Here is a 25,036-nt window from a genome sequence, read left to right as displayed (position 1 = left end):
TTTTACAGGATACTAAAGCCTAGGCTTTTTTTTTTTTTTCCTTTCAACACTTGAAGTAGAAAAACTAGAAATCATTTTTTTGACTTTTCAAAAAATGGGTATTTTTTGAGCACATATTGTGTGTTGGTTGAGTAACAGGAGAGCAGAACACAATGCAAGAGGATATTAGAACGCAGGGGCTCGTGGGCCCCCCAAGAAGGAGAGCCTGACACGGGGCGAGAAGGGCTTCCTCGAGGAGGAGTGTGGTCCTGATGGACCATGAGTGGAGGTTATCTGGCACAGGGGTGATGGGGCTGCAGAAGCTTCCACATAGAGGAAGGAGACTTCACAAAGTGCAACCCCCGCTTAGGGGAACTGCAAATGGCTTGGTGTGGCTGGCACATGCCGTGTGTTTTGGTGATTGGCAAGGGATGAGTTTGGGGAAGGAGGTGATGTAAGGGCTAATTTGAAAGTTCCCATGTCTACTGATAAGCGTTCTGATTTAATTCTGACATCAATGAAGAGCCATGAAGAGTTTTAAGCAGTGGGATATGCTGACTGACTTGGCTTTTAAGCAAGATGATTTTTGTGGGCGAGGAGCCTGGGGAAGGGAGACTGGTTTGGATACTCTCCGCGGTCCTGGGGAAGAAGGGTGAGGGTGTAAACCAGGGCAGTGGCGGTGGAACTGGAGAGGGAAGGAGTGACGCCTGCACAGGAAGACGGACCTGCTGACCAGCTTTCTGATCACCCTGCTGTAGGGAGGGAGAGAAAGGAAGGAGACTAGGAAGACGCCCTTGTCTCTGGCTTGGGCAGCTGGGAGGATGGTGGTATCATTCACAGAAATAGGGGAAACAGAAGGAAGAACAGATTTTGTGGGGGAAGACAGTGAGTTCAGTTTTGGACGTTCTGAGTTTGAGATGCACGTGGGAAATCCAACCAGTGCTGTTTAGCAGGCAGACATAGGCATTGGAAGCTCACCAGGGGACTCTGAATGAAGCTGAACTCATGCCTGTGGTCGAGCTTCTCAAAGGATAATGTGTGCAGTGAGGAGCGAAGGTTCCCTTTGCCAGGATGCCGGGGATGCTCATATTGAAGTAATGCACCAACAGAGGAGAGTTCACAAGAAAACCAAGAAAGAGTGGACCAAGAAGTGAGAGGATTGTGAGAGAGAGAACAGTGGGGGCAAGAGCTTTGCAGTCCAGGCTGGCTTGGCTCTCACTAAACACTTAAGTAAGCTCCATTTTTCAGCCTCCTTAGACACAGGCAGAGTCAGTGACAGGGGATGTCTCATGATCGTGGGAGGAAGAAATACGCAGTTAAGAGCAAGTTTCTGCCACTCCCCCAGCCCCATACTTTTTCCCTTCTTATCCATGGCCCCTTTGGATGTCTCTCTGGAAGGAAAACACTCAAATTTTGATGGTTTTTGTTTTTGTTTCTAAAATATAAGCTCCATTAGTTTGCTATTCTTTCCTTTTTAAAAAATTTTTAAAAAGAAATTTATGGCATGCTGAATCTTAGTTCCCTGACTGGAGGCTGAGCCCATGCCCCTTGCTGCGGAAGCATGGAGTCTCAGCCACTGGATTGCCAGCGAAGTCCCCTGAGTTTTATTTGTCACTATAGCACAGCCTCATCTGTCTTTTCTGATTCCAGCTCTGCAGTTGGACAGCTGTGTTGGAATTCTGTCTTTACCTCTTGCCAGTTGTGTGACTTTAAGTAAACTTCTGAATTCCTCTGGGCTATAGTTTCCTTATCAGTGAAATTGGGATAATGATATCGATCTCATGTAACTGTCTCGGGATAAAATGTAATAAATGTGAAGCATTTAGAACAGTATTAAATACTATAGAAATGTTAGAAACCAATAGGACAGTGTCAAGAGGTGGAGATGGTTTACAGCCATGGTCAGCAACCTACGCTGTTGCTGCTAAGTCGCTTCAGTAGTGTCAGACTCTGTGTGACCCCATAGACAGCAGCCCATCAAGCTTCCCCGTCCCTGGGATTCTCCAGGCAAGAATACTGGAGTGGGTTGCCATTTCCTTCTCCAATGCATGCATGCATGCTAAGTCGCTTAAGTCGTGACCAACTCTGTGTGACCCTATGGACAGCAGCCCATCAAGCTCCTCTGTCCTCGGGATTCTCCAGGCAAGAATACTGGAGTGGGCTGCCATTTCCTCCTCCAATGCAACCTATGGCCACAGGCCAAATCCACTCTGCTGACTGTAAACAGTGTCTTCGTTAAGAACGGGCTTTACATTTTCCAATAGTCAAATCACAAGAAAATATGTGGAATTCAAATTTCGGTGACCATAAATAAAGTTTTACTGGAACACAGCCACACTTTTAAGTAGAGTTGTGGCTGCTTTTGCATTACTGTCACAGGAGTGGATCAAAGGGAGCAAAGGTCAAGAAAGATGATGAAAAAGCATTAAGTGGAATTGGCAATAGATTGTCAGTGACCTTGATAATGGCTTTATTTGAAATGTAAAAGCATAAACTAGCTTTTGGTGCCAAACTGATCATAGTTTGATTCCTGACTCTACTACTTGTTAGCTGTGTGGTCTTGGGAAGTCATTTGAGCTCTCTGAGTTTTAGTTTAACACAGCTTCCTTCTTAAGTTATTGGAAAGATTAGCAATGATGTATGTAAACCATAAAACACAGCATCTGACTTATTGGAGGTACTCAGAAAAGGCAAGCACCCAACTTATTGAATCTGTTGCGCTTCCCCACCAAACTACTAGGTAATACCTTTTCACTTTTAATAGTTTATTTTTGTCTTTAGTATTTTGTGTTCTCTATGTTTTACATTTTATGCCAAGTCTTTGCTCAAATCTCACCTCTTTAATGAGACCATCCTAGTTAATATTGACTCTCCTAGTTAATACTATAATCTGTCCCTATTCCAGCATTCCTAACCTTCCTACCTTGTTCTTTTTTTTTTTTTTTACCCCCCTTCTCATAGCACATATCAATCTAGGATATTTACTCATTTACTAACATGTTTCTTGTATACTATCTTCCCCACCTAGATGGACGCTCCTTGTCTGTTTTATACAATTAGATATTCCGAAGTAGTACCCGACACATAGTAGGTGCTCTATTAATATTTGCTAAATGAAAAAAGAATAGGTGAAGGGTTTTTTTTTCCTGTTCAGGACATCATGCGCTCCTCCGTTCTGGGGACTTGTCTTTTCTCATCTCTGTGAAATTCTCAGCCATTATCTGTTAACACGAAGCTCTATTCCCTCCACTCAATCCTCCTTCTGGAACTCCTTTTAGGACATGTTGACCCAACCATTCCATCCTCAGTGTCTCCCAAGTTCTTTCTTTGACAAGAAGAACTCTCTTTTAGCTCTCTGTTTTATTCTAAGGAAACTTTCTCAGCTCTAGCATTGTCTCTTTTTAGCTGTGTCTAGTCTACTAGACACGATTTCTATTGCAATGACAATATTTTTTTGTGCCTAGAATTTCTATTTCTTCCTCCCTATTCCTTTTTGCCTCTTGCTTTCCATTCTTTCCCATATTTGTTTCAAGACTTCTAATCTTCCCTTTATCTCTTTGGATATTTTAAATATTCCTTGATTAAGATTTCTTTCAGATTTTTCTGTTCTGTCTAGTCCTTGGGGTGTGAACCCTTCATTTGTTTAATCAGCTGGATTTCATGCTATGGTTCATTTCTTGGTGCAGTCTATAATTTTAGATGGTGAGCTCACTTTTTATAGTGGTTGTTTGGCATTTGCCTCTGCTGAGGTCTTAAGAAGTCAGCAACTGAAAAGCCTCCAAAAATTCATCACTGAATGGCCTGTCTTTGGAGACTGAGGATGGTGGGTGGCAGAGTGCAGGTTTAGGGAAACTGCCCTGAGTTCACAAGCTCCACTGAGAAACTATTTGTGTAACCGCATGCAAATTACTCTTGGAGTCTTAATTCTCTTATCTATGAAATAAAGATAATAATTCCTATTTCCTAGAGATGTTGTGGGGAATTAGCGAGATAATCAAGTTAAGGAACCTAGCCCAATGTTTAGTATGTACGAAGTGCTTAATAAACGCTAAAAGATATTTTAAATACTTGTCAATATCTTCTCCTTGCTTTGTGATGTAAGGGAAGAAACTTAATGCCTGTGAAAATAATTTCTGAATACGTATGTGAAACAGAGAAACAGCCATTACATTTGGACACTGGTCAGGTCTATTTCCTTAATTTGTGACATGTATTAGTTGAAAATGGGGGGAAAGTCCAGGAGAACATGCCCACTTGGCTTTCAGCCGCTGCAGAAGAGCATTGATGAGAGGTGGATGAAGTTTCAGACAAGGTACTTTTTGAAAAATAAGGCCTAATTAGAGAGTCAGATCATTTGCCAACTATTTTGGTTCATTAAAACAGGGCAGGAAGAAGAGTTCTTCTGCTGAGAAAAAATGACCCAGATAAATTTCTTATCCAAATAGAAAATATATGTGACTTCTTGGCTGTGTTGTCCTTGGTCAGCAGTCCCTTTTAAAGGTTAGAAAAAGAAAGCAGGGCCCTGAATCTGTAAGCAGTGGTTAGTAAATACTGGGCTTATAATTGGGAAGAATGAGACACAGATAAATTCTTGGGCAAGAGAACCTCATGTAGCCTTACTTCTAGCTCATATAACTTTTGACCACAGATCTTCCCTTAATTAATTGCCACTTTGAGTCTGTGGATAAAGAAGGGTTAGAGGGCCAAAGTTAATGAATAAAAGCTGTATGATTTATCATGGAACAGATCATTAGTTATCTGTAATCATTTCACAGAATGATTTGTAATTCTAATTTTCATGAAACACTTATAAAGACCAAAATTAAAAACATTTAAATAGACAAATATTTTTAGATTTTAATTACCTGATCTTCATAATCAGATCCCGTATCAATGATCTCTCCAGTGTCCAACATCATCGAAGGGTCAAGGTCGCTTGAACCTAAGATTAGGAAAATGAATGTTACCTGATGGATGGAGGTTGTCTGTGCGTGTTTCTAAAGTAAACTGTCTCCCACGAGGTTTCCATATTGTCCTTGTGATTATATTAAATTATCCAATATTTTTAACTCTTCCCATCTGCCAGGCACTGTCTGGTCTGCAGATGGAAAATGCAGCTGTAACTGGGCAGGATCCTGCAGGGCCTTCCCAAGACAGACCCTTCCTCCATCTTCTCTGCTCTGGTTTCTCTCTGAAGTACCTAAATAATAGTATCTGATTCACATTTCCTGAGTTGTTTTACAGATGCTAAAATCACCACCAAATGGAAGAAATTAACTACTTGAGGATTGTGAGCATGTAGCCCCCAGACCTACTGTTGCCTAAGGATTAATAACATTAACCCCTGTAACATCACCCAGTTACCTTACCATCAACCAACCAGAGAACTGGGGATGAGTTGATCACATACGCTGGGATGCCCCTCCCTCATCTGGACTTTAAAGTTGCTTGGCTGAAACCCATAGAGGAGTTTGGCTTTTTGAGCACTGCCTGTCCTGAACTCCTTGTTTATCACCTTGCAAGAAACATGGCACTTTCCTTCACCACAAACCAGTGTCAGTAGATTGGCTTTACTGCATTTGGGGGAGCGGACCCAAGTTTGGTTTGATAACACAGATATCTAGACATTCTACCCTTAAGAAGACAATAATCCTGTGGAGGAGATTAACTTGACAACAGCAAGGTTCAGAAACCAAAAGGAAAAAGCTACTAATTCTGACTTGTAGTGGAGGAGGTGATGGAGGTAGGATTCTTCACAAGGAACTAGTCTGTGAGCCCAAACTATGAGGGTGAACAAGGGTTGTCCAGGAGGAGAAGTGGCTTAGGGGTGTGCGACCCCAGGGAGCCTGGTGGGCTGCCGTCTATGGGGTCACACAGAGTTGGACACGACTGAAGCGACTGAGCAGCAGCAGCAGCAGCAGCCGTGACTGAGGAGGAAGGAATAGGAGCAAACTGCAGTGGGAGGAGAGCAAAGGGGTCCAGAAAAAGAAGGGCTGAGTCTGCTCACTTCATGAGAACCTGATGAGCTTTTCTTATAGCCTTTGGATCACGTTAGTTCCTAAAAGTAGGAAAAATCAGGTTAACTTAACCTGTTAATACAGAGTTTCTACCCCTAGGTATTACAGGTTACACTGAATTACTTATCCATTAATTACCAAGGCTTACACTTAGACCAGTAATTTCATAATGGGGCTCCTGAAGCACACTTGAGTTATCATCCTCATCTAACAAGGCTTTCCTGCTGGGCAATCTATATTACCTAACTAGCCAGAAAGACAGAATTCATCAGTACTGCCCATGAAATGCTATGCACCTGTGAAGAAAGCAACCACTCTGCTTCACTATAAACTTGCCTTTGCAAAATAAGTCTTGTTCACAACATGCAATGAGTAATGTTAAATGAAGATGAATTTCTTAAAAAAAAAAATGTCAAGTATCTCACACACTTCTCAGATATAGACCTCTCCCAGATATGCAACTTCCATATTTTCTTTTAGAAAAAGAACCAAAGTATGTCCCCACAAAGTCTTTCCTCATTTCTTCTCTTCTCATCATTACCCCTGCTGTTCACAAAACTGAGTATTAGCCCATCATCAAATCAACTAAGTACTAAATAGGAACACCATAGTTTATTATATTGTAATTAAAAAAAATTAAGTACAATAAAGATTTTCAAAATGAAGAAGGTTGACCCATCAAATCATTTTGGAAAGGGAACTGTAGAGCTGCCACATATAGTTGAATAAACATGTACTCCTCAATTCTTGGTGATACCCTTGGCAACACGAGTGTTAAAAGTGCCTCTAGGGGTGATATGGAACCTTTAATTGTACATATAATTTTTAAGTAGAAGATGTAATTTTCCTATCTTTGTTCTTTAAGTATTTTTTAAATAAAAGTTTTGTAAGGTGTATCTTAGGGCCAAACTACTTGATGTCTCAGGGTCCAGCTGGAAGATCAGTTTGCACTTAAGTGTTGGGAAGCAGTAAAGAGCTCAGGAGTAAAATGTATACTTCTCCCTGATAGGCTCATAAACATTTTGGAATTTAATATTTCACAGAATCCTACTCTGTCACCTTAGAAAAGAGGAAAATGAGCTGTGGAGAAGTTATATAGCTTGGCCAAGGTCATGCAGAAAGTGAGTGAGATCAAAGACAAGTCACAGCTCCCATTTCTAACACAGGTTACTGACTCCAAGTTGTAAGCAGACACAATCCCAAAGGTTTTGTATACATGATCTTCTATTAAAGTGCTCTACAGCGGAGGCCCCGGAGGAGTGTGCTGTCTCTTCTACTGAGAAAATAGGAACAGTGAATGATTGATGATGAGATGGGTCACTGAGTGGCTGCAGAAATGGAAGAATGGAAAGTGGAATAAAGGGGTGTCTCTGCAGCCCATGAAAGTCAAGGTGGCTGCTACTGACAGCTTTGTTAAAGGCAATGCCAACTTTAATTAGCTTTTGTTACTTCCACAACATGGATATGATTCACCACTGACTAGTGGAAGTGGTGATAGGTACTCAGATGATACCCTCCCTTCGACTTTAAAGTGGTTCCTTTGAAATGAGCAACATGACCTGAACACAGAGGCTCACTGAATATATAGCTGCTTCAGTTCCTGTGTCCCACTTATTTAATTAGAAACTGTTCTTTTAGTTCTTTTAATAAACTACACCATTAAGGGTCTTAAACAACCCATTCAACAGAGATGTCACACATTAATATTTGAAAATGGAACAAGGTTATTAGAAAACTAGCTTCATTGATGGGAGAATGAAGAGGTCTTTGTTTAAAAAATAAACAATTCCCACTCATAAGGAAGAAAAGATTGGTTTTCCTAATAAAATGTTTTTAACAGAAATGTTATTGTGTCATCAAGGGATGAAATTTCTTGACGTGTCGTTGCTCTTGGAAACAGTACTGATAGATCATAGAAGGCAATAGACAAAGGATGTCATTATCTGCTGAGATAATGATTGAATAGCTTTCATTTTCTTTTACTACTGGTTGCTTGGTTTGCTGAAAATGGTACCTTTAATAATAGTTTAAGGCTTGACATACAAAATAGGGAGGTAAGTATAACCATATGTACATATTTTGCATCTTCACTGGACAATTTAACACATAAAACAACTACAATGATCTTAATACTCAAAAAAGACAGCAAAATCGGGACATTTTGTAAAAGTGATAGTATGGCTTTCTTTTCCCCATAATTCGAATTTCTCAGTTTCTTTTCAGATTTAAAAATATCCTTTCCATAGATAACAGACAAAGGTATGAGCTGAAATAGAACCCCCCAGGATCACTCACTGTCACTGGTTTTAGATGTAGAATGGTCTTCGGAAATGTCCCCTTAATTTTAATTGGGAAGATGATACATTGGCTTCAGAGGTACTGGAAGGCTAGACATACTGTGTTCTGGGACAATGGTAAAGATGTTTTCCCTCTTAGTGGATCTTCAGTCTGAAGTTTTGGGACGACCCTCCTCTCAGTTTGAGTACCAAATAGAGGGAACCTCCTGCAAGACTGGGATTCCTGGGCAGTGATGGGAATCTGTAGATAAAAGTTCTTCTAACACGTCTCTGAAAGCCAAAGAATTGACGCTTTCGAATTTTGGTAATGAAGATTCTTGAGGCTCCCTTGAACAGCAAAGAGATCATAGCAGTCAATCCTAAAGGAAATCAACCCTGAATATTCATTGGAAGGACTGATGCTGAAGCTGAAGCTCCAATACTTTGACCACCTGATGGGAAGAACTGGCTCATTGGAAAAGATCCTGATGCTGGGAAAGATTGAAGGCAGGAGGAGAAGGGGGCGACAAACAATGAGATGGTTGGATGGCATACCTATTCAAGGGACATGAGTTAGAGCAAACTCTGGAAGACAGTGAAGGACAGGAAAGCCTGACATGCTGCAGTCCATGGAGTTGCAAAGAGTCAGACATGACTGAGCAACAACAATGAAAAGATGAGGTATGCTAACTAGTTGGACCGTAGTAATCATTTCATGAATCAAATCAGCATGTATATATATATATATATATACACACACAATTTTTTACTTAAAAAATTTAAAGGAATTGAAAGTCATTCACACTTCATCATTGGAAGTAATATGGGAGCTGTGGAGCGGCTGAGATTATGTAGAGAGAGGATTCAAAGAGAAGGAAAGTGCCAAGGCATAAGACCTGGGGGCTGATGAGTCACAGAGCAGAACCCATGGGCATGGTTTCTTTAATTGACTGAGTCCCTGATGTTTACCAGCTTGGAGATTTTACCTACTGGTGCAGGCTTCTGATTTCTCTGGAAAGAGAGAAGGATCCAGAAACACTGGTCCATTCTTTAATGGTAACAATAGTCTGTCTATCAGACCTAATCCCTTGAATCTATTTGTCACTTCCACTGTATAATCGTTAGGGATTTTATTTAGGTCATACCTGAATGGTCTAGTGGTTTTCCCCAATTTAAGTCTGAATTTGGCAATAAGGAGTTCATGATCTGAGCCACAGTCAGCTCCCAGTCTTGTTTTTGCTGACTGAATTGAGCTTCTTCATCTTTGGCTGCAAAGAATATAATCAATCTGATTTCAGTATTGACCATCTGGTGATGTCCTTGTGTAGAGTCTTCTGTTGTTGGAAGAGGGTGTCTGCTCTGATGAGTGCATCTCTTGGCAAAACTCTATTAGCCTTTGCTGTGCTTCATTTTCTGCTCCAAGGCCAAATTTTCCTGTTACTCCAGTTATTTCTTGACTTCCTACTTTTGCATTCCAGTCCCCTATAATGAAAAGGACATCTTTATGGGGTGTTAATTCTAGAAGGTCTTGTAGGTCTTCACAGAACCATTCAACTTCAGCTTCTTCAGCATTACTAGTCGGGGCATAGACTTGGATTACTGTGATAATGAATGGTTTGCCTTGGAAATGAACAGAGATCATTCTGTGGTTTTTGAGATTGTATCCAAGTACTGCATTTTGGACTCTTTTGTTGACTATGATGGTTACTCCATTTCTTCTAAGGGATTCTTGCGACAGTAGTAGATACAATGGTCATCTGAGTTAAATTCACCCATTCCAGCCCATTTTAGTTTGCTGATTCACTAAAATGTCAATGTTCACTCTCGCCGTCTCCTGTTTGACCACCTCCTGTTTGCCATCTCCAATTTGCCTTGATTCATGGACCTAACATTCCAGGTTCCTATGCAATAGTGCTCTTTACAGCATTGGACTTTACATCCATCACCAGTCACATCCACAACTGGGTGTTGTTTTTGCTTTGGCTCCATCTCTTCCTTCTTTCTGGAGTTATTTCTTCACTGATCTCTAGTAGCATATTGGGCACCTATTGACCTGGGGAGTTCATCTTTCAGTGTCCTACCTTTTTGCCTTTTCATACTGTTCATGGGGTTCTCAAGTCAAGAATACTGAAGTGGTTTGCCATTCCGTTCTCCAGTGGACCACATTTTGTCTGAACTCTCCACCATGACCCGTCCGTTTGGGTGGCCCTACACAGCATGGCTCATAGTTTCATTGAGTTAGACATGGCTGTGGTCCATGTGATCAGATTGGTTAGTTTTCTGTGATTGTGGTTTTCACTCTGTCTGCCCTCTGATGGAGAAGGATAAGAGGCTTATGGAAGCTTCCTGATGGGAGAGACTGACTGAGGGGGAAACCAGGTCTTGTTCCGATGGGCGAGGCCATGCTCAGTAAATCTTTAATCCAAAGCTATGGTTTTTCCAATAATCATGTATGAATGTGAGAGTTGGACTATAAAAAAAGCCGAGTACCAAAGAATTGATGCTTTTGAACTGCGATGTTGGAGAAGACTCTTGAGAGTCCCTTGGACTTCAAGGCGATACAACCAGTCCATCCTAAAGGAAATAAATCCTGAATATTCATTGGAAGGACTGATGCTGAAGCTGAAATTCCAATATTTTGGCCACCTGATGTGAAGAACAGACTCATTGGAAAAGACCCTGATGTTGGGAAAGATTAAAGGTGGGAGGAGAAGGGGACAACAGAGGATGAGATGGTGGATGGCATCACCGACTCAATGGACATGAGTTTGAGTAAACTCTGAGAGTTGGTGATGGATAGGGAGGCCTAGGGTGCTGCAGTCCATGGGGTCGCAAAGAGTCGGACACAACTGAGCTACTGAATTGAACTGAACTGAACAATAGTGTTGAGGCTGTGAAGTGGCAGCCTCTGGTAAGGAGAGGTTTATTTCCAGTTTACCACAGGCTCTCCTGGGATCACTTCACTCACCAGGGCTGTGACAGATAGAAGGGGTTTACTCTAAGGCTGGAATAGATGTCTTGTATGTTTTCAGGGGTCTTGGGAATGGAGGGGAGTTGGGGAGTTGTGGCTGTGAACACAGACCTCTCTGTTCATAAGCTCAGAGCTGTAGGAAGGCAGGACGGGCCCCTGGAAACCCCTGCTATGCGCCAGGCACTGTGCACTCTACCAAGGGGACCTGAAGAGGATGAAGACAGAATTTACCGAATGTACTTTAGACAGCACAGCTATATCACTGTAGGATGAGGCCACTTTGGAGAAATGCTACTTGAGAGTCATAAAGTGCTGGAAGTTCTAAAGAAGGGGCAGTTTAAATTTTCTCCTGCTCTGCTGTTTGGAAATTGAAGGTATCTATCAGATAGATATTTGTTGTGAGAGGTCTAAAAGGAATGCTGTAAAATTAAATATTAACTTGAAAATACAGGTGTCAAGACTTCCCTGGTAGGCCAGTGGTTAAAACACTGTTCTTCAGTGTAGAGAGCTTGGGTTCGATCCCTAGTGGGGGAACTACCCTAAGGGTGGTCAAACAAAACAAAACAAACAAAAAACATAGGTCTATAACTTTTTTCGAAGCAGTGGTACTCTTGTTTATATGATCTGACATGCTTCTCCATATTCCTTCTTCCCTGTAACAGGCTATCTTTCTGTAAATATCACTGGAAAATCAGGCAGGTGAGTTTATGTCAGTTATCTGTGCTCTGTGGGTTTGCCCAGAAAGACTACTGCCTTGTCTTTAAAAAAATATTCTTTCTTAAAACCTGTTCTCAGTGGGCTTCAAATACAGCTTAAAACTTCAGGTGTTTAGCCTTTTTCTTTACAGCCCAGAACTTTTGGTCTTTATTCACCGAGGCTGTAACTGAGAAGAAAGGTCAGGACTGAGACAAAGATTTGAGAGTCATCCATGTGGAAGTGATGGTTGAAACCGTGAGGGACAATGAGTTGATGCAGAGAATGTATAAAAGAGTGAGAAAAGGGTCAAAGGATAGAACTGTGAGTACTGACTATTTGAGGGGATATGTGTCAAACTTCTAGATATAGAAAGAGAAGGGGCAGGGCCACAACAGGGGCAGTGGGTTGGAATGGGGGCATCTAGAAGACCCAAGGGGAGGATTTTTCCCTGGTGGTTCAGGAGAGACATATATGTGTGAGGGCGGCCTGGAGAAGTTGTAACTTTCATTGTGCTCAAGTTATGGGTTAGACCAATTTTTAAAAATTATAGTAGCATAGAAGTAGTGAAGTGTTAGTTGCTTAGTCATGTCTGACTCTTTGCAACCCCCTGGACTGTAGCCTGCCAGGTTCCTGTGTCCATGAAATTCTCTAGGCAAAAATACTGGAGTGGGTTGCCCTTTCCTTCCCCAGGGGATTTCCCCACCCACATCTCCTGCATTTAGGGCAGATTCTTTACCATCTGAGCCTCTAGGGAAATCCCATAGTAACGTAGATGCTACGCTATATTGTGACTATCTGCTAATTTGCCTGTGCAATGACTGGAAGAAAGGCAGTAACCATAAGAACCAGATATATGGCTCTTTTCTATGTTGTTTTGTACCTTTATTTTTAAACCAGAAGGTATAAAGCTGTGAGGACAGCATCATCCTCACAGCCTTACAGCAGTGTGTTGCAAGCCAGTGTTGCTACAAAGCCCCAGACACTTGGCAGGGGATCAGGGTGTACTGTAGCCCAAAGGACATGGTGACTTACCTGCTGCAGCCTCTTTGTTTGGAAATAACTTGCTGTCAACTGCCATGCTGATGTCATAGAACACCTCATCCTCGTCTCGGTCGGCATCAAACTGGGAGAAATCAAGACAGACAAGTCGGGAGCATGAGAATACATAAATTAATTCAGTCCAAAATATAATGAGCATGCATCACATAACTGTATCTCTAATGAATGAGGACAACAGGAATTAAAGTCCTTGAGTCTTTAATCAGATATTTAGAGGATTTTTCAAGCCCAGACCTCATATCAAACAGAAAGGGGTGTTAGAGAGTACGTGTACAGTCACTTACAGTTAAGCAAAATGGGTATAATTTTCTTAATTTCTAAAACAAGCTTTGGAAAAATACATAACTTGTGCCTTTCTGATTCTTAGTTTTGTTTTGAAATACTCCCCCATCCTCCTTCATAAAAATATTTTCAATCAACAGGGGGAATAGTTTTTGTAATTTGTTGCTACAAAAAGGAAAAAGAGAGAACACTCAAACAAATTTTAGCTACTGTACAAATATAGATGCTATTCTATAGGTATAGTCTATAGACACTATAGGTTTAGGTGTAACAAAAATTATAAATTTAAATCTTGAACCATTCTCTAAAATTTACAAAATTTTAAATATTAAATGTGGCTACATTTTTAAATCCTCTACTTCCCAAGTTGTTCAATGGTTTTTAGAAATATACTTTAGTCTCTTTAGTTTTTAAAATTATAATTGATATACAATAAACTGCACATGTTTAAAGTGTACAAAATGATAAGCTTTGACATCAGTGCGCGCCTGTGAAACCATCATAAAAATCAAAATAGTGAGCATCTCCATCACTCCCTAAAAGTTTCCTTGTGCCTCTTGAGAATGCTTTCCTTCTGCCCCTCATCAGATAATCACTGATATGTTTTCTGCAACTAGAGATTACTTTGCATCTTCTAGAATTTCAAGTAAAAGGAATGGCACAGCTTGAAATGTTTTTGTCTGGATTCTTTTAGCACAATTGTTTTGAGATTTTATCAAGCTCACTCCTTTTCATTGCTCAGTAGTATTTCATTGTATGGATATACTATTTATTCCATCCTAGACGTCTTTTGGGAGAAGGACATGGCAACCCACTCCAGTACTCTTGCCTGGAAAATCCCATGGACGGAGGGACCTGGTAGGCTGCAGTCCATGGGGTCGCAAAGAGTCGGACACAACTGAGCGACTTCACTTTCACTTTTCCGTTTCATGCACTGGAGAAGGAAATGGCAACCCACTCCAGTGTTCTTGCCTGGAGAATCCCAGGGACAGAGGAGCCTGGTGGGCTGCCGTCTATGGGGTTGCACAGAGTCGGACATGACTGAAGCGACTTAGCACCAGCAGCAGCAGACATCTTTTATCTTGAACACTGTAGTTTTTATCCATAGATATTTGATTTGAGTTTTAGAAATTCTCTATAGAAAGTTTTGAAGATATGAAATGCAAGGTTTTTGAACATATGAAATACAACTATAATAACTTCCATAAATATTTTTGAGCTTTGTTCTGGAATGAAGTTTAATTATTGCAAACTACTTGATCCTTTCAGGTCACGTGTCTAAGATTTATTAGACTGGATCACAGCAGTATTTAGTTTATGGTTAATTATTTCCCACTGTTGTGGCAAGTTTTTTTCAAGTACTCTGCCCAGTGCCTTGTGAATTAAGGGATTTTTTTTTTAGGCTGGCTGGTAGAAACAGGCACTCTTCTTAGCCCAGTGCGAGCTCTAGACACTGTCCCTGCGGATCCTCTGGGCCGTTTCCCCTCAGCTTTGTGCAGTTTCCTCAAGTGCATGCCCTGATTCGTGCTCTGCTGGATCCTGCGGATCTCCAGAGCTTTCTCTCTGTGCATCTCCTGCATCTTTGATACTCTGTCCTTTGAACTCCAGCCACCTTTGTCTCTTGGGGTCTCAGCTCCATCTGCTCAACTCGTGAAGTCCACCACGGCTTCCTTCTCCATGCGCTGTAGCCTGGAAATTCTCCAGTGGTCAGCCGAGGGCAATCACAGGGCCAATCACACGTTTCCTTTCTCTTGTAGAATCATCTGGCTGTCTGACATCCACTGTCTTAAAATTGTTTTTTAAAAATATATATTCTGTTTATTTCTGTTTGTTTGCTTCATGTGGGAGGGAAAATCTACTCTCTTTTATTCCAGCACAGCTTTTTTTTCCTCCTCTATTTCTTGGCTATGCTGCACGGCTTGTGGAATCTTAGTTCCCAGACTAGGGATTGAACCAGTGTCCCCTGCAGTGTAAGCTCAGTGTCTTACCCACTGGACCGCTAGGGAAGTCCCTAGTCCATCTTGGTTTTTAAGCTTAATTATTACGTTAAACATATTTGAAAAGATTTAAGTGATTTATTCCTTTATATTTTCTACTGAAGTGCTTCATTATTTTTAGTGGTGGGAATTCAGAAGACTAAATTAGAAAGTTATTACCTAACCTCCCCTCACACAGTTAAAGCACACCTGTGCGATGCTTCAACATACGCTCAACTGTGTCACGTCAGCCATGGGAAAGGTGAGGCAGATCGTCTTGTTTCTATTTTACAGGTGAGGAAATATCTACGCAGGTATTATTACTTTCTCAAGTCAAACACCAAATATGCAGAAGCAGTAGGACTTGAATTTAGGACAGTTGACACTTTCCATCCTACTAGGCCACACAGGATCATCATAGCCAGATAAACAGAGCCCTGGAACTCAAACAAGTGTTAACACAGCCTTTTGTCCAAATGCAAGAGGGAGAAAAGCATATGGTGGCTAGGCAGCTAAGGCAAGATTCAGGTCAGCTCATCGCTCAGTCGTGTCCGACTGTTTGCGACCCCATGAATTGCAGCACACCAGCCTCCCTGTCCATCACCAACTCCCGGAGTTCACTCAAACTCACATCCATTGAGTTGGTGATGCCATCCAGCCATCTCATCCTCTGTCTTCCCCTTCTCCTCCTGCCCTCAATCCCTCCCAGAATCAGAGTCTTTTCCAATGAGTCAACTCTTCGCATGAGGTGGCCAAAGTACTGGAGTTTCAGCTTTAGAAAGAAGGGTGTTCCTTCCAAAGAACACCCAGGGCTGATCTCCTTTAGAATGGACTGGTTGGATCTCCTTGCAGTCCAAGGGATTCTCAAGAGTCTTCTCCAACACCACAGTTCAAAAGCATCAATTCTTCAGCACTCAGCCTTCTTCAAGGCAAGATTAGTGCCACCTTAATGCACTGCTTCCCACACCTGTAGACCATGGCTTCTTTTTTTTTCTTTTAAAATATTTGTCAGTTATGATCAGTATGGGGTAAGCTCCACTAATAAAAGGTTTATTTTTATTTTTCTTGGACTTTTGGAAGATGGGTAACAACGTGTAATTTCATAAATTAAAGCTTATGTTTTAGCTGCAGTACCTTAAAAAGCAGAACCAAAGCAAAACTTACAGATTAACACTTTACTGGGGGCTGTGTGTGTGCATGTGTGTAACACCAGGGCAGTAAGTCTGAAGGAAAAGGGGAACTGAGACAAAGCAAGAAGTGAAGCAGATGTAAGGTGACATAGTACTGATCTGGGGCCCAGCTTCACGAGAAGTCACAGCTGGTCTCCAGAAAGACTAAATGGAACCAGTCTATCTCAGAACAGTCTGAGGGAGAAGGAAGGGAGAGGCATGTATATGCTGTCTTGTAGTTTACAGTCTTCCACTGGTCCCAGTTTTCTTTAAGAAGAGTTTGAGTTCCCCCACCTCTGGTTTGGTTGCCTCGACCCTAGGGGAGCCCCTGGAAGCCAGATCCCATGCTCCAGGGAGCAGCAGAGTGTGTGGATCAGGAAGTGCTGAAAGGCACCAACCCCCTGCAGGTCTGGTCTGGTTGGGTCCTGGGGTCGTCTCTACATAGGCTCTCACCAGGTTCAGGTGATGAAGCTCAGCCCTCAGTCCTGAAGAGGCTTGGCAGGGGGCGGAGGGTGGGTTCTGTCAGCTACCCTGGAGGGCAGGGCCGCAGTAGACCAACAGTTCTCTGTTCAACAGGCAAAAGAGGCCTGGGGCACATGGGCCAAGTGAGTCAAGGGAGGCTTGTAAACTGGCTTAGGCAGCTGAAAACTCAATCAGACCTTGATTTGAATTTCTGCTTCCCCTGTAGCTGCTGTCTGACCTTGAACAATATATTTCCCTGTGCTTAGCATCTATATAATGTGATTATTGTGAGAACTAAAGAGACGGTATATTTAACACACCAGTAGAGACCCTGGCTTAACTGCGGTTCTTCATTGAGAGAGTATTGTCTATACACCTTTGATTGCTTCTATACTTTGGACAAGGCAGGTGTTTGCTTACACACACACACACACACACACACTTTTTTTTTTAACTTGAGGATTGTGGAATATGAAATATGAGTGACTTTGAGATTTTCTAGGAGATAGCCTATCCTCCAACTGATTTGAACGAGGATATGTTTAGCTCTGGAACAATAAAGTGCTTAATTGTCCAATCCAAAAGGCAAAATACCCAAAGTAAAACATCTTTCATGAAAGCATTCAACAAATATTTGCTGAGTAACTACTATGTCCTTGGTAGACTCTTGAATTGACCACTCCCTGGAGAAGGCAATGGCACCCCACTCCAGTACTCTTGCCTGGAAAATCCTATGGATGGAGGAACCTGGTAGGCTGCAGTCCTTGGGGTTGCTGAGGGTCGGACACGACTGAGTGACTTCACTTGCAGTTTTCACTTTCATGCATTGGAGAAGGAAATGGCAACCCACTCCGTGTTCTTGCCTTGAGAATCCCAGGGACAGGGGAGCCTGGTGGGATGCCGTCTATGGGGTCGCAAAGAGTTGGACACGACTAAAGTGACTTAGTAGTAGTAAGCACTGGAAAAGGAGTATGTCAAGGCTGTATATTGTCACCCTGCCTATTTAACTTCTATGCAGAGTACATCATGAGATACGCTGGGCTGGAAGAAGCACAAGCTGGAATCAAGATTGCCGGGAGAAATATCAATCACCTCAGATATGCAGATGACACCACCCTTATGGCAGAAAGTGAAGAGGAACTAAAAAGCCTCTTGATGAAAGTGAAAGAGGAGAATGAAAAAGTTGGCTTAAAGCTCAACATTCAGAAAACGAAGATCATGGCATCTGGTCCCATCACTTCATGGGAAATAGATGGGCAAACAGCGGAAACAGTGTCAGACTTTACTTTTGGGGGCTCCAGAATCACTGCAGATGGTGACTGCAGCCATGAAATTAAAAGACGCTTTCTCCTTGGAAGTAAAGTTATGACCAACCTAGATAGCATATTCAAAAGCAGACATCACTTTGCCAACAAAGGTCTGCCTAGTCAAGGCTATGGTTTTTCCTATGGTCATGTATGTATGTGAGAGCTGGACTGTGAAGAAAGCTGAGCACCAAAGAATTGATGCTTTAGAACTGTGTTGGGGAAGACTCTTGAGAGTCCCTTGGACTGCAAGGAGATCCAACAAGTCAATTCTAAAGGAGATCAGTCCAGGGTGTTCTTTGGAAGGACTGATGCTAAAGCTGAAACTCCAGTACTTTGGCCACCTCATGTGAAGAGTTGACTCATCAACTCGATGGACATGAGTTTGGGTGAACTCTGGGGGTTGGTGATGGACAGGGAGTCCTAGCATGCTGCACTTCATGGGGTTGCAAAGAGTCGGACATGACTGAGCAACTGAACTGAACCGAACTGAACTGAAGCACTTGGATGATGAACAGGGAGCCCCAAGGAAGGAAGATGACACCTACATGGCCAACTCAACTCTGGGATTATGCAAAAGCTGATGAAGCCCAGTGACCTCTGCATCAGGACCACAGAATTTAACCTAGATTTTCTTATTTTCTGTAACATACCACGTTTGCAGCTCCATGACTAGAATTGGACTCTCTGTCTAGCTGTTTGGCCAATAATGTGGCATACTGATCTTGGAGAGCATTCTGATTGAGTGCTATCAGGACAGCTGCTACTTCAAGGAAAAGGTCTTTATGAAATAATAACAGTCATTGTTGGAGAGGTTGTGAGTATGATTAGTAGAGAACTGGCTTTTCAATCATCAGACATTTTACCTGTTATTTGTTTCTTCACAAACCATACACATCAATGGTTCTCAACCAGGAATAACGTGGTCCATCCGCTTCCACTCCTGCCCCAAATTTGACAATGTTGCTAGATATTTTTGGTTGTCACAACTGGCAGGGAAGAGATTGGCCAGGGATGCTGCTAAATATCTTATAGTGCACAAGACAGCCCCTTCACAACAAAGAATTATCCAAACCAATACAGTATTGTAAGGTAAAGGTGAAGGTGAAGTTGAAGTCACTTAGTCGTGTCCCACTGTTTACGACCCCGTGGACTGTAGCCTACCAGGCTTCTCTATCCATGGGATTCTCCAGGCAAGAATACTGGAGTGGGTTACCATTTCCTACTCCAGGGGATCTTCCCGACTCAGGGATTGAACCCAGGTCTCCCACATTTGGAGGCAGACACTTTAACCTCTGAGCCACATTGTAAGGTAAAATAAAGTAAAAAAAAAAAAAAAAAAAAAGCTCAGTTCCATCAGAAAAAATAAATAAATAAATAAAATGTCAGTAATGCCAAAGCTGAGAAACTCTCATCTATACCAAAGCATTCTCAGTTTTGGGGTTTCTAAAAAGTGTGTTGAGACTCTACACTCTTCCTGCTGAGAGGGATTGAGGGCAGGAGGAGAAGGGGATGACAGAGGATGAGATGGCTGGATGGCATCACTGACTCGATGGACGTGAGTCTGAGTGAACTCTGGGAGTTGGTGATGGACAGGGAGGCCTGGCATCCTGCAATTCATGCGGTCTCAAAGAGTTGGACACGACTGAGCGACTGAACTGAACTGAACTCCTCCTCTCTCTTTCTTCTTTCTCTCCTTCCCTCTCCATCCCTTTCCCTCTTTCTGTCTGATTTTGAGCTGAAAGAACCTGTGCTGCAAACTCCAAAATACGAAGAATAGCAGAAGTGGTAATACTGCAGAGGAGACAACAGGAGATGAAGGTTCAGTCTCTGAGTCAGGAAGATCCCCTGGAGGAGGAAACAGCAGAACACTCCAGTATTCCTGCCCGGGATATCCCATGGACGAGGAGCCTGGCGGGCCACTGTCCAAAGGGTCACAGAGTCAGACACGACAGAGTGACTGAACACGAGCATAGGTATAGGATTATTAAGGTTCTAGATAGAACAGTTTTTATAGATCTTGTGGGTCAGCAACAAGCTTCAGGGGGCAGATGAAATTGTGTGCCACTAGACCAGTTGATGTCTGAGGTTGTTCCCAGCTCTGAAATTCTGTGGTTATACGAGCACTTAATCTTTTTGGTAGTTGGTGTTTAATGTCTAGCAATCTTAACAAAATTTTCTTTTCTCTTTTCTTTTTCTGAGGGAAAGAACTTGCAGAGGACATGGTCTGCATGATTTGTTTTATGTCATTTAATGTAAGAGGGCTGGGGAGGTCAATTGGAAATTTCAAAATGAGATGCTTACCAAATTTCCCAGTTCACTTTACAACACATGTTTTAATTTGAATAACAAATGTTGTAACAGCTTTCAAAATCATACAAAATATATCTAGATTAGGAAAGGAAATTATAGTAGATTGCAACAATGATGGTTTGCAATTTTAATGGCAGAAATGAATTCTTATTTGTTTTCTCTTGACTCTGATTTTCAGACTGCAACAAGCTTCCCAGATCTTCTCCATAGAGATGAGGCTTTCTGTATTCTTAGCATTGCTAGCTAGGAATGTTGCTGCTGCTGCTGCTGCTGCTAAGTCGCTTCAGTCGTGTCCGACTCTGTGCGACCCCATAGACGGCAGCCCACCAGGCTCCTCTGTCCCTGGGATTCTCCAGGCAAGAACACTGGAGTGGGTTGCCATTTCCTTCTCCAGTGCATGAAAGCGAAAAGTGAAAGTGAAGTCGCTCAGTCATGTCCGACCCTTAGCGACCCCAAGGACTGCAGCCTTCCAGGCTCCTCCACCCGTGGGATTTTCCAGGCAAGAGTACTGGAGTGGGGTGCCATTGCCTTCTCCGTAGGAATATTAGGTCTATAAAATATATTAAATGGACTCAAAAAGGAGAATAAAAGTTCAGTCTTTTTAGATTCCACCTTTCATTAAACTTAGGTCTGTCTCCTGTTTTTCTTCTATGCTTCAACGTTTGAGAAGGAAATAAATTGGCTCTGTTATTAGTATTATCTCAGTTTTATATATCCCATAAATATCATTCTCTGAACATCAAGCCAGCTTCTTGAATGTTTTACTTCCCTCTGGTTTCCTGCAGAGATTTCAGTTAAGCCTGGTCTCTACCAGATGGTTTTCATCATTTGGTATTGGAGATCCCTCAACATGTAAATGGAGTAGCCATCATGGTCAGCAAAAGAGTCCGAAATGCAGTACTTGGATGCAATCCCAAAAACGACAGAATGATCTCTGTTCGTTTCCAAGGCAAACCATTCAATATCACAGTTATCCAAGTCTATGCCCCAACCAGTAATGCTGAAGAAGCTGAAGTTGAACGGGTCTATGAAGACCTACAAGACCTTGTAGAACTAACACCCCAAAAAGACGTCCTTTTCATTATAGGGGACTGGAATGCAAAAGTGGGAAGTCAAGAAACACCTGGAGTAACAGGCAAATTTGGCCTTGGAATGCATAATGAAGCAGGGCAAAGACTAACAGAGTTTGCCAAGAAAATGCACTCGTCATTTTCACTGGCAAACACCCTCTTCCAACAACACAAGAGAAGACTCTACACATGGACATCACCAGATGGGTCAACACCGAAATCAGATTGATTATATTCTTTGCAGCCAAAGATGGAGAAGCTCTATACAGTCAGCAAAAACAAGACCGGGAGCTGACTGTGGCTCAGATCATGAACTCCTTATTGCCAAATTCAGACTTAAATTGAAGAAAGTAGGGAAAACTGCTAGACCATTTAGGTATGACCTAAATCAAACCCCTTATGATTATACAGTGGAAGTGAGAAATAGATTTAAGGGCCTAGATCTGATAGATAGAGTGCCTGATGAACTATGGAATGAGGTTCGTGACATTGTACAGGAGACAGGGATCAAGACCATCCCCATGGATAAGAAATGCAAAAAAGCAAAATGGCTGTCTGGGGAGGCCTTACAAACAGCTGTGAAAAGTAGATAAGCGAAAAGCAAAGGAGAAAAGGAAAGATATAAGCATCTGAATGCAGAGTTCCAAAGAATAGCAAGAAGAGATAAGAAAGCCTTCTTCAGCGATCAATGCAAAGAAATAGAGGACAAGAACAGAATGGGAAAGACTAGAGATCTCTTCAAGAAAATTAGAGATACCAAAGGAACATTTCATGCAAAGATGGGCTCGATAAAGGACAGAAATGGTATGGACCTAACAGAAGCAGAAGATATTAAGAGGAGGTGGCAAGAATACATGGAAGAACTGTACAAAAAGGATCTTCACGACCTGGATAATCATGATGGTGTGATCACTCATCTAGAGCCAGACATCTCAGAATGTGAAGTCAAGTAGGCCTTAGAAAGCATCACTATGAACAAAGCTAGTGGAGGTGATGGAATTCCAGTGGAGCTATTTTAAATCCTGAAAGATGATGCTGTGAAAGTGCTGCACTCAATATGCCAGCAAATTTGGAAAACTCAGCAGTGGCCACAGGACTGGAAAAGGCCAGTTTTCATTCCAATCCCAAAGAAAGGCAATCCCAAATAATGCTCAAACTACCGCACAATTGCACTCATCTCACACGCTAGTAAAGTAATGCTCAAAGTTCTCCAAGCCAGGCTTCAGCAATATGTGAACCATGAACTTCCTGATGTTCAAGCTGGTTTTAGAAAAGGTAGAGGAACCAGAGATCAAATTGCCAACATCCGCTGGATCATGGAAAAAGCAAGAGAGTTCCAGAAAAACATCTATTTCTGCTTTGTTGACTATGCCAAAGATGTTGACTGTGTGGATCACAATAAACTGTGGAAAATTCTGAAAGAGATAGGAATACCAGACCACCTGACATGCCTCTTGAGAAATCTGTATGCAGGTCAGGAAGCAACAGTTAGAACTGGACATGAAACAACAGACTGGTTCCAAATAGGAAAAGGAATACGTCAAGGCTGTATATTGTCACCCTGCTTATTTAACTTATGTGCAGAGTACATCACGAGAAACGCTGGACTGGAAGAAACACAAGCTGGAATCAAGATTGCCGGGAGAAATATCAATCACCTCAGATATGCAGATGACACCACCCTTATGGCAGAAAGTGAAGAAGAACTAAAAAGCCTCTTGATGAAAGTGAAAGTGGAGAGTGACAAAGTTGGCTTAAAGCTCAACCTTCAGAAAACGAAGATCATGGCATCCGGTCCCATCACTTCATGGGAAATAGATGGGGAAACAGTGGAAACAGTGTCAGACTTTATTTTTTGGGGCTCCAGGATCACTGCAGATGGTGACTGCAACCATGAAATTAAAAGATGCTTACTCCTTGGAAGAAAAGTTATGACCAACCTAGACAGCATATTCAAAAGCAGAGACATTACTTTGCTGATTAAGGTCCATCTAGTCAAGGCTATGGTTTTTCCTGTGGTCATGTATGGATGTGAGAGTTGGACTGTGAAGAAGGGTGAGGGCCGAAGAATTGATACGTTTGAACTGTGGTGTTGGAGAAGACTCTTGAGAGTCCCTTGGACTGCAAGGAGATCCAACCAGTCCATTCTGAAGGAGATCAGCCCTGGATGTTCTTTGGAAGGAATGATGCTGAAGTTGAAACTCCAGTACTTTGGCCACCTCGTGTGAAGAGTTGACTCATTGGAAAGACTCTGATGCTGGGAGGGATTGGGGGCAGGAGGAGAAGGGGACAACCGAGGATGAGATGGCTGGATGGCATCACTGACTCAATGGACATGAGTCTGAGTGAACTCCGGGAGTCGGTGATGGACAGGGAGGCCTGGCGTGCTGCAATTCATGGGGTCGCAAAGAGTCAGACACGACTGAACAACATGTAAAACACTGACTCTTGAGGGGAGGGATAAATTGGGAGACTGGGACTGACATATACATACTCAGAGGTTAAAGCATCTGCTTCCAGTGTGGGAGACCTGGGAAGATCCCCTGGAAAAGGAAATGGCAACCCACTTCAGTATTCTTGCCTGGAGAATCCAATGGATGGAGAAGCCTGGTAGGTTACAGTCCATGGGGTCACAAAGAGTTGGACACGACTGAGCGACTTCACTATACTATACTATTTATAAAACAGATAACTAATAAGAACAATAGAGTAGTACAGGGAACTCTATACTCAATATTCTATAATGACCTATATGGGAAAAGAATAAAAAACAGTGGATATATGCATATGTATAACTGATTTGGGCTTCCCAGGTGGTGCTAATGGTAAAGAATCTGCCTGCCAATGCAGGACACCTGAGAGACATGGGTTCAATCCCTGGGTTGGGAAGATGCCCTGGAGGAGGGCATGGCAACCTGCTCCACTATTCTGGCCTGGAGAATCCCATGGACAGAGGAGCCTGGCTGGGTACAGTCCATGGGGTCACAAACAGTTAGATACGACTGAAGTGACTTAGCACATAACTGATTCACTTTGCTGTACAGAGGAAAGTAATACTACATTGTAAATCACTTACATTCCAATAAAATGTAACAATAGGGCATGAAAGAATGATGTCTGCTAATGCATGTCCCAAGTCTCATAGTAACTGTGGTAAACAGCAGGTTTCTACAGGCCACACCCAGGTGGAGCATCCTGACTTCAGGGTGTGGACATTAGGGATGGGCTCAAATGGACCAGCAAACTTGTCTGCAAACCTATAATTGTTTTCCTTCCTGTGTCTTTAAAAATTCATATTTGGATTTCACACTCCACCTGGATCTCTCTATCTCTGCTATTCAAAAGAAAACTTTACATCTGAAACTGACATAATATTGTATGCTCAATCAGTAAAGAATCTGCCTGCACTGAGGGAGACCTGGGTTCAGTCCCTTGGTTGGGAGGATCCCCAGGAGAAGGAAA

The 25,036-nt window shown here is 42.3% G+C and overlaps 1 protein-coding gene across 2 annotated transcripts in view; it reads right to left on the bottom strand.

Moving 5' to 3' along the window:
- The window catches only part of AK5 (adenylate kinase 5), a 266,202-nt gene that overhangs the window by 115,108 nt on the left and 126,058 nt on the right, over positions 1-25,036 (bottom strand). For both annotated transcript variants that reach the window (XM_005678230.3, XM_013962714.2), the window contains exons 7-8: positions 12,972-13,062; positions 4,845-4,921 (exon numbers count right to left, since the gene is read on the bottom strand). In XM_005678230.3, coding sequence (XP_005678287.1) covers positions 4,845-4,921; positions 12,972-13,062 — 168 coding nt within the window. The remainder of the gene's footprint in view (positions 1-4,844; positions 4,922-12,971; positions 13,063-25,036) is intronic.

This window comes from Capra hircus, chromosome 3, assembly GCF_001704415.2.
Source record: "Capra hircus breed San Clemente chromosome 3, ASM170441v1, whole genome shotgun sequence".
Lineage (NCBI taxonomy): Eukaryota > Metazoa > Chordata > Mammalia > Artiodactyla > Bovidae > Capra > Capra hircus.
Note: the sequence above shows the minus strand (reverse complement) of the source record. Positions and strands in the feature narration are given on the sequence as shown.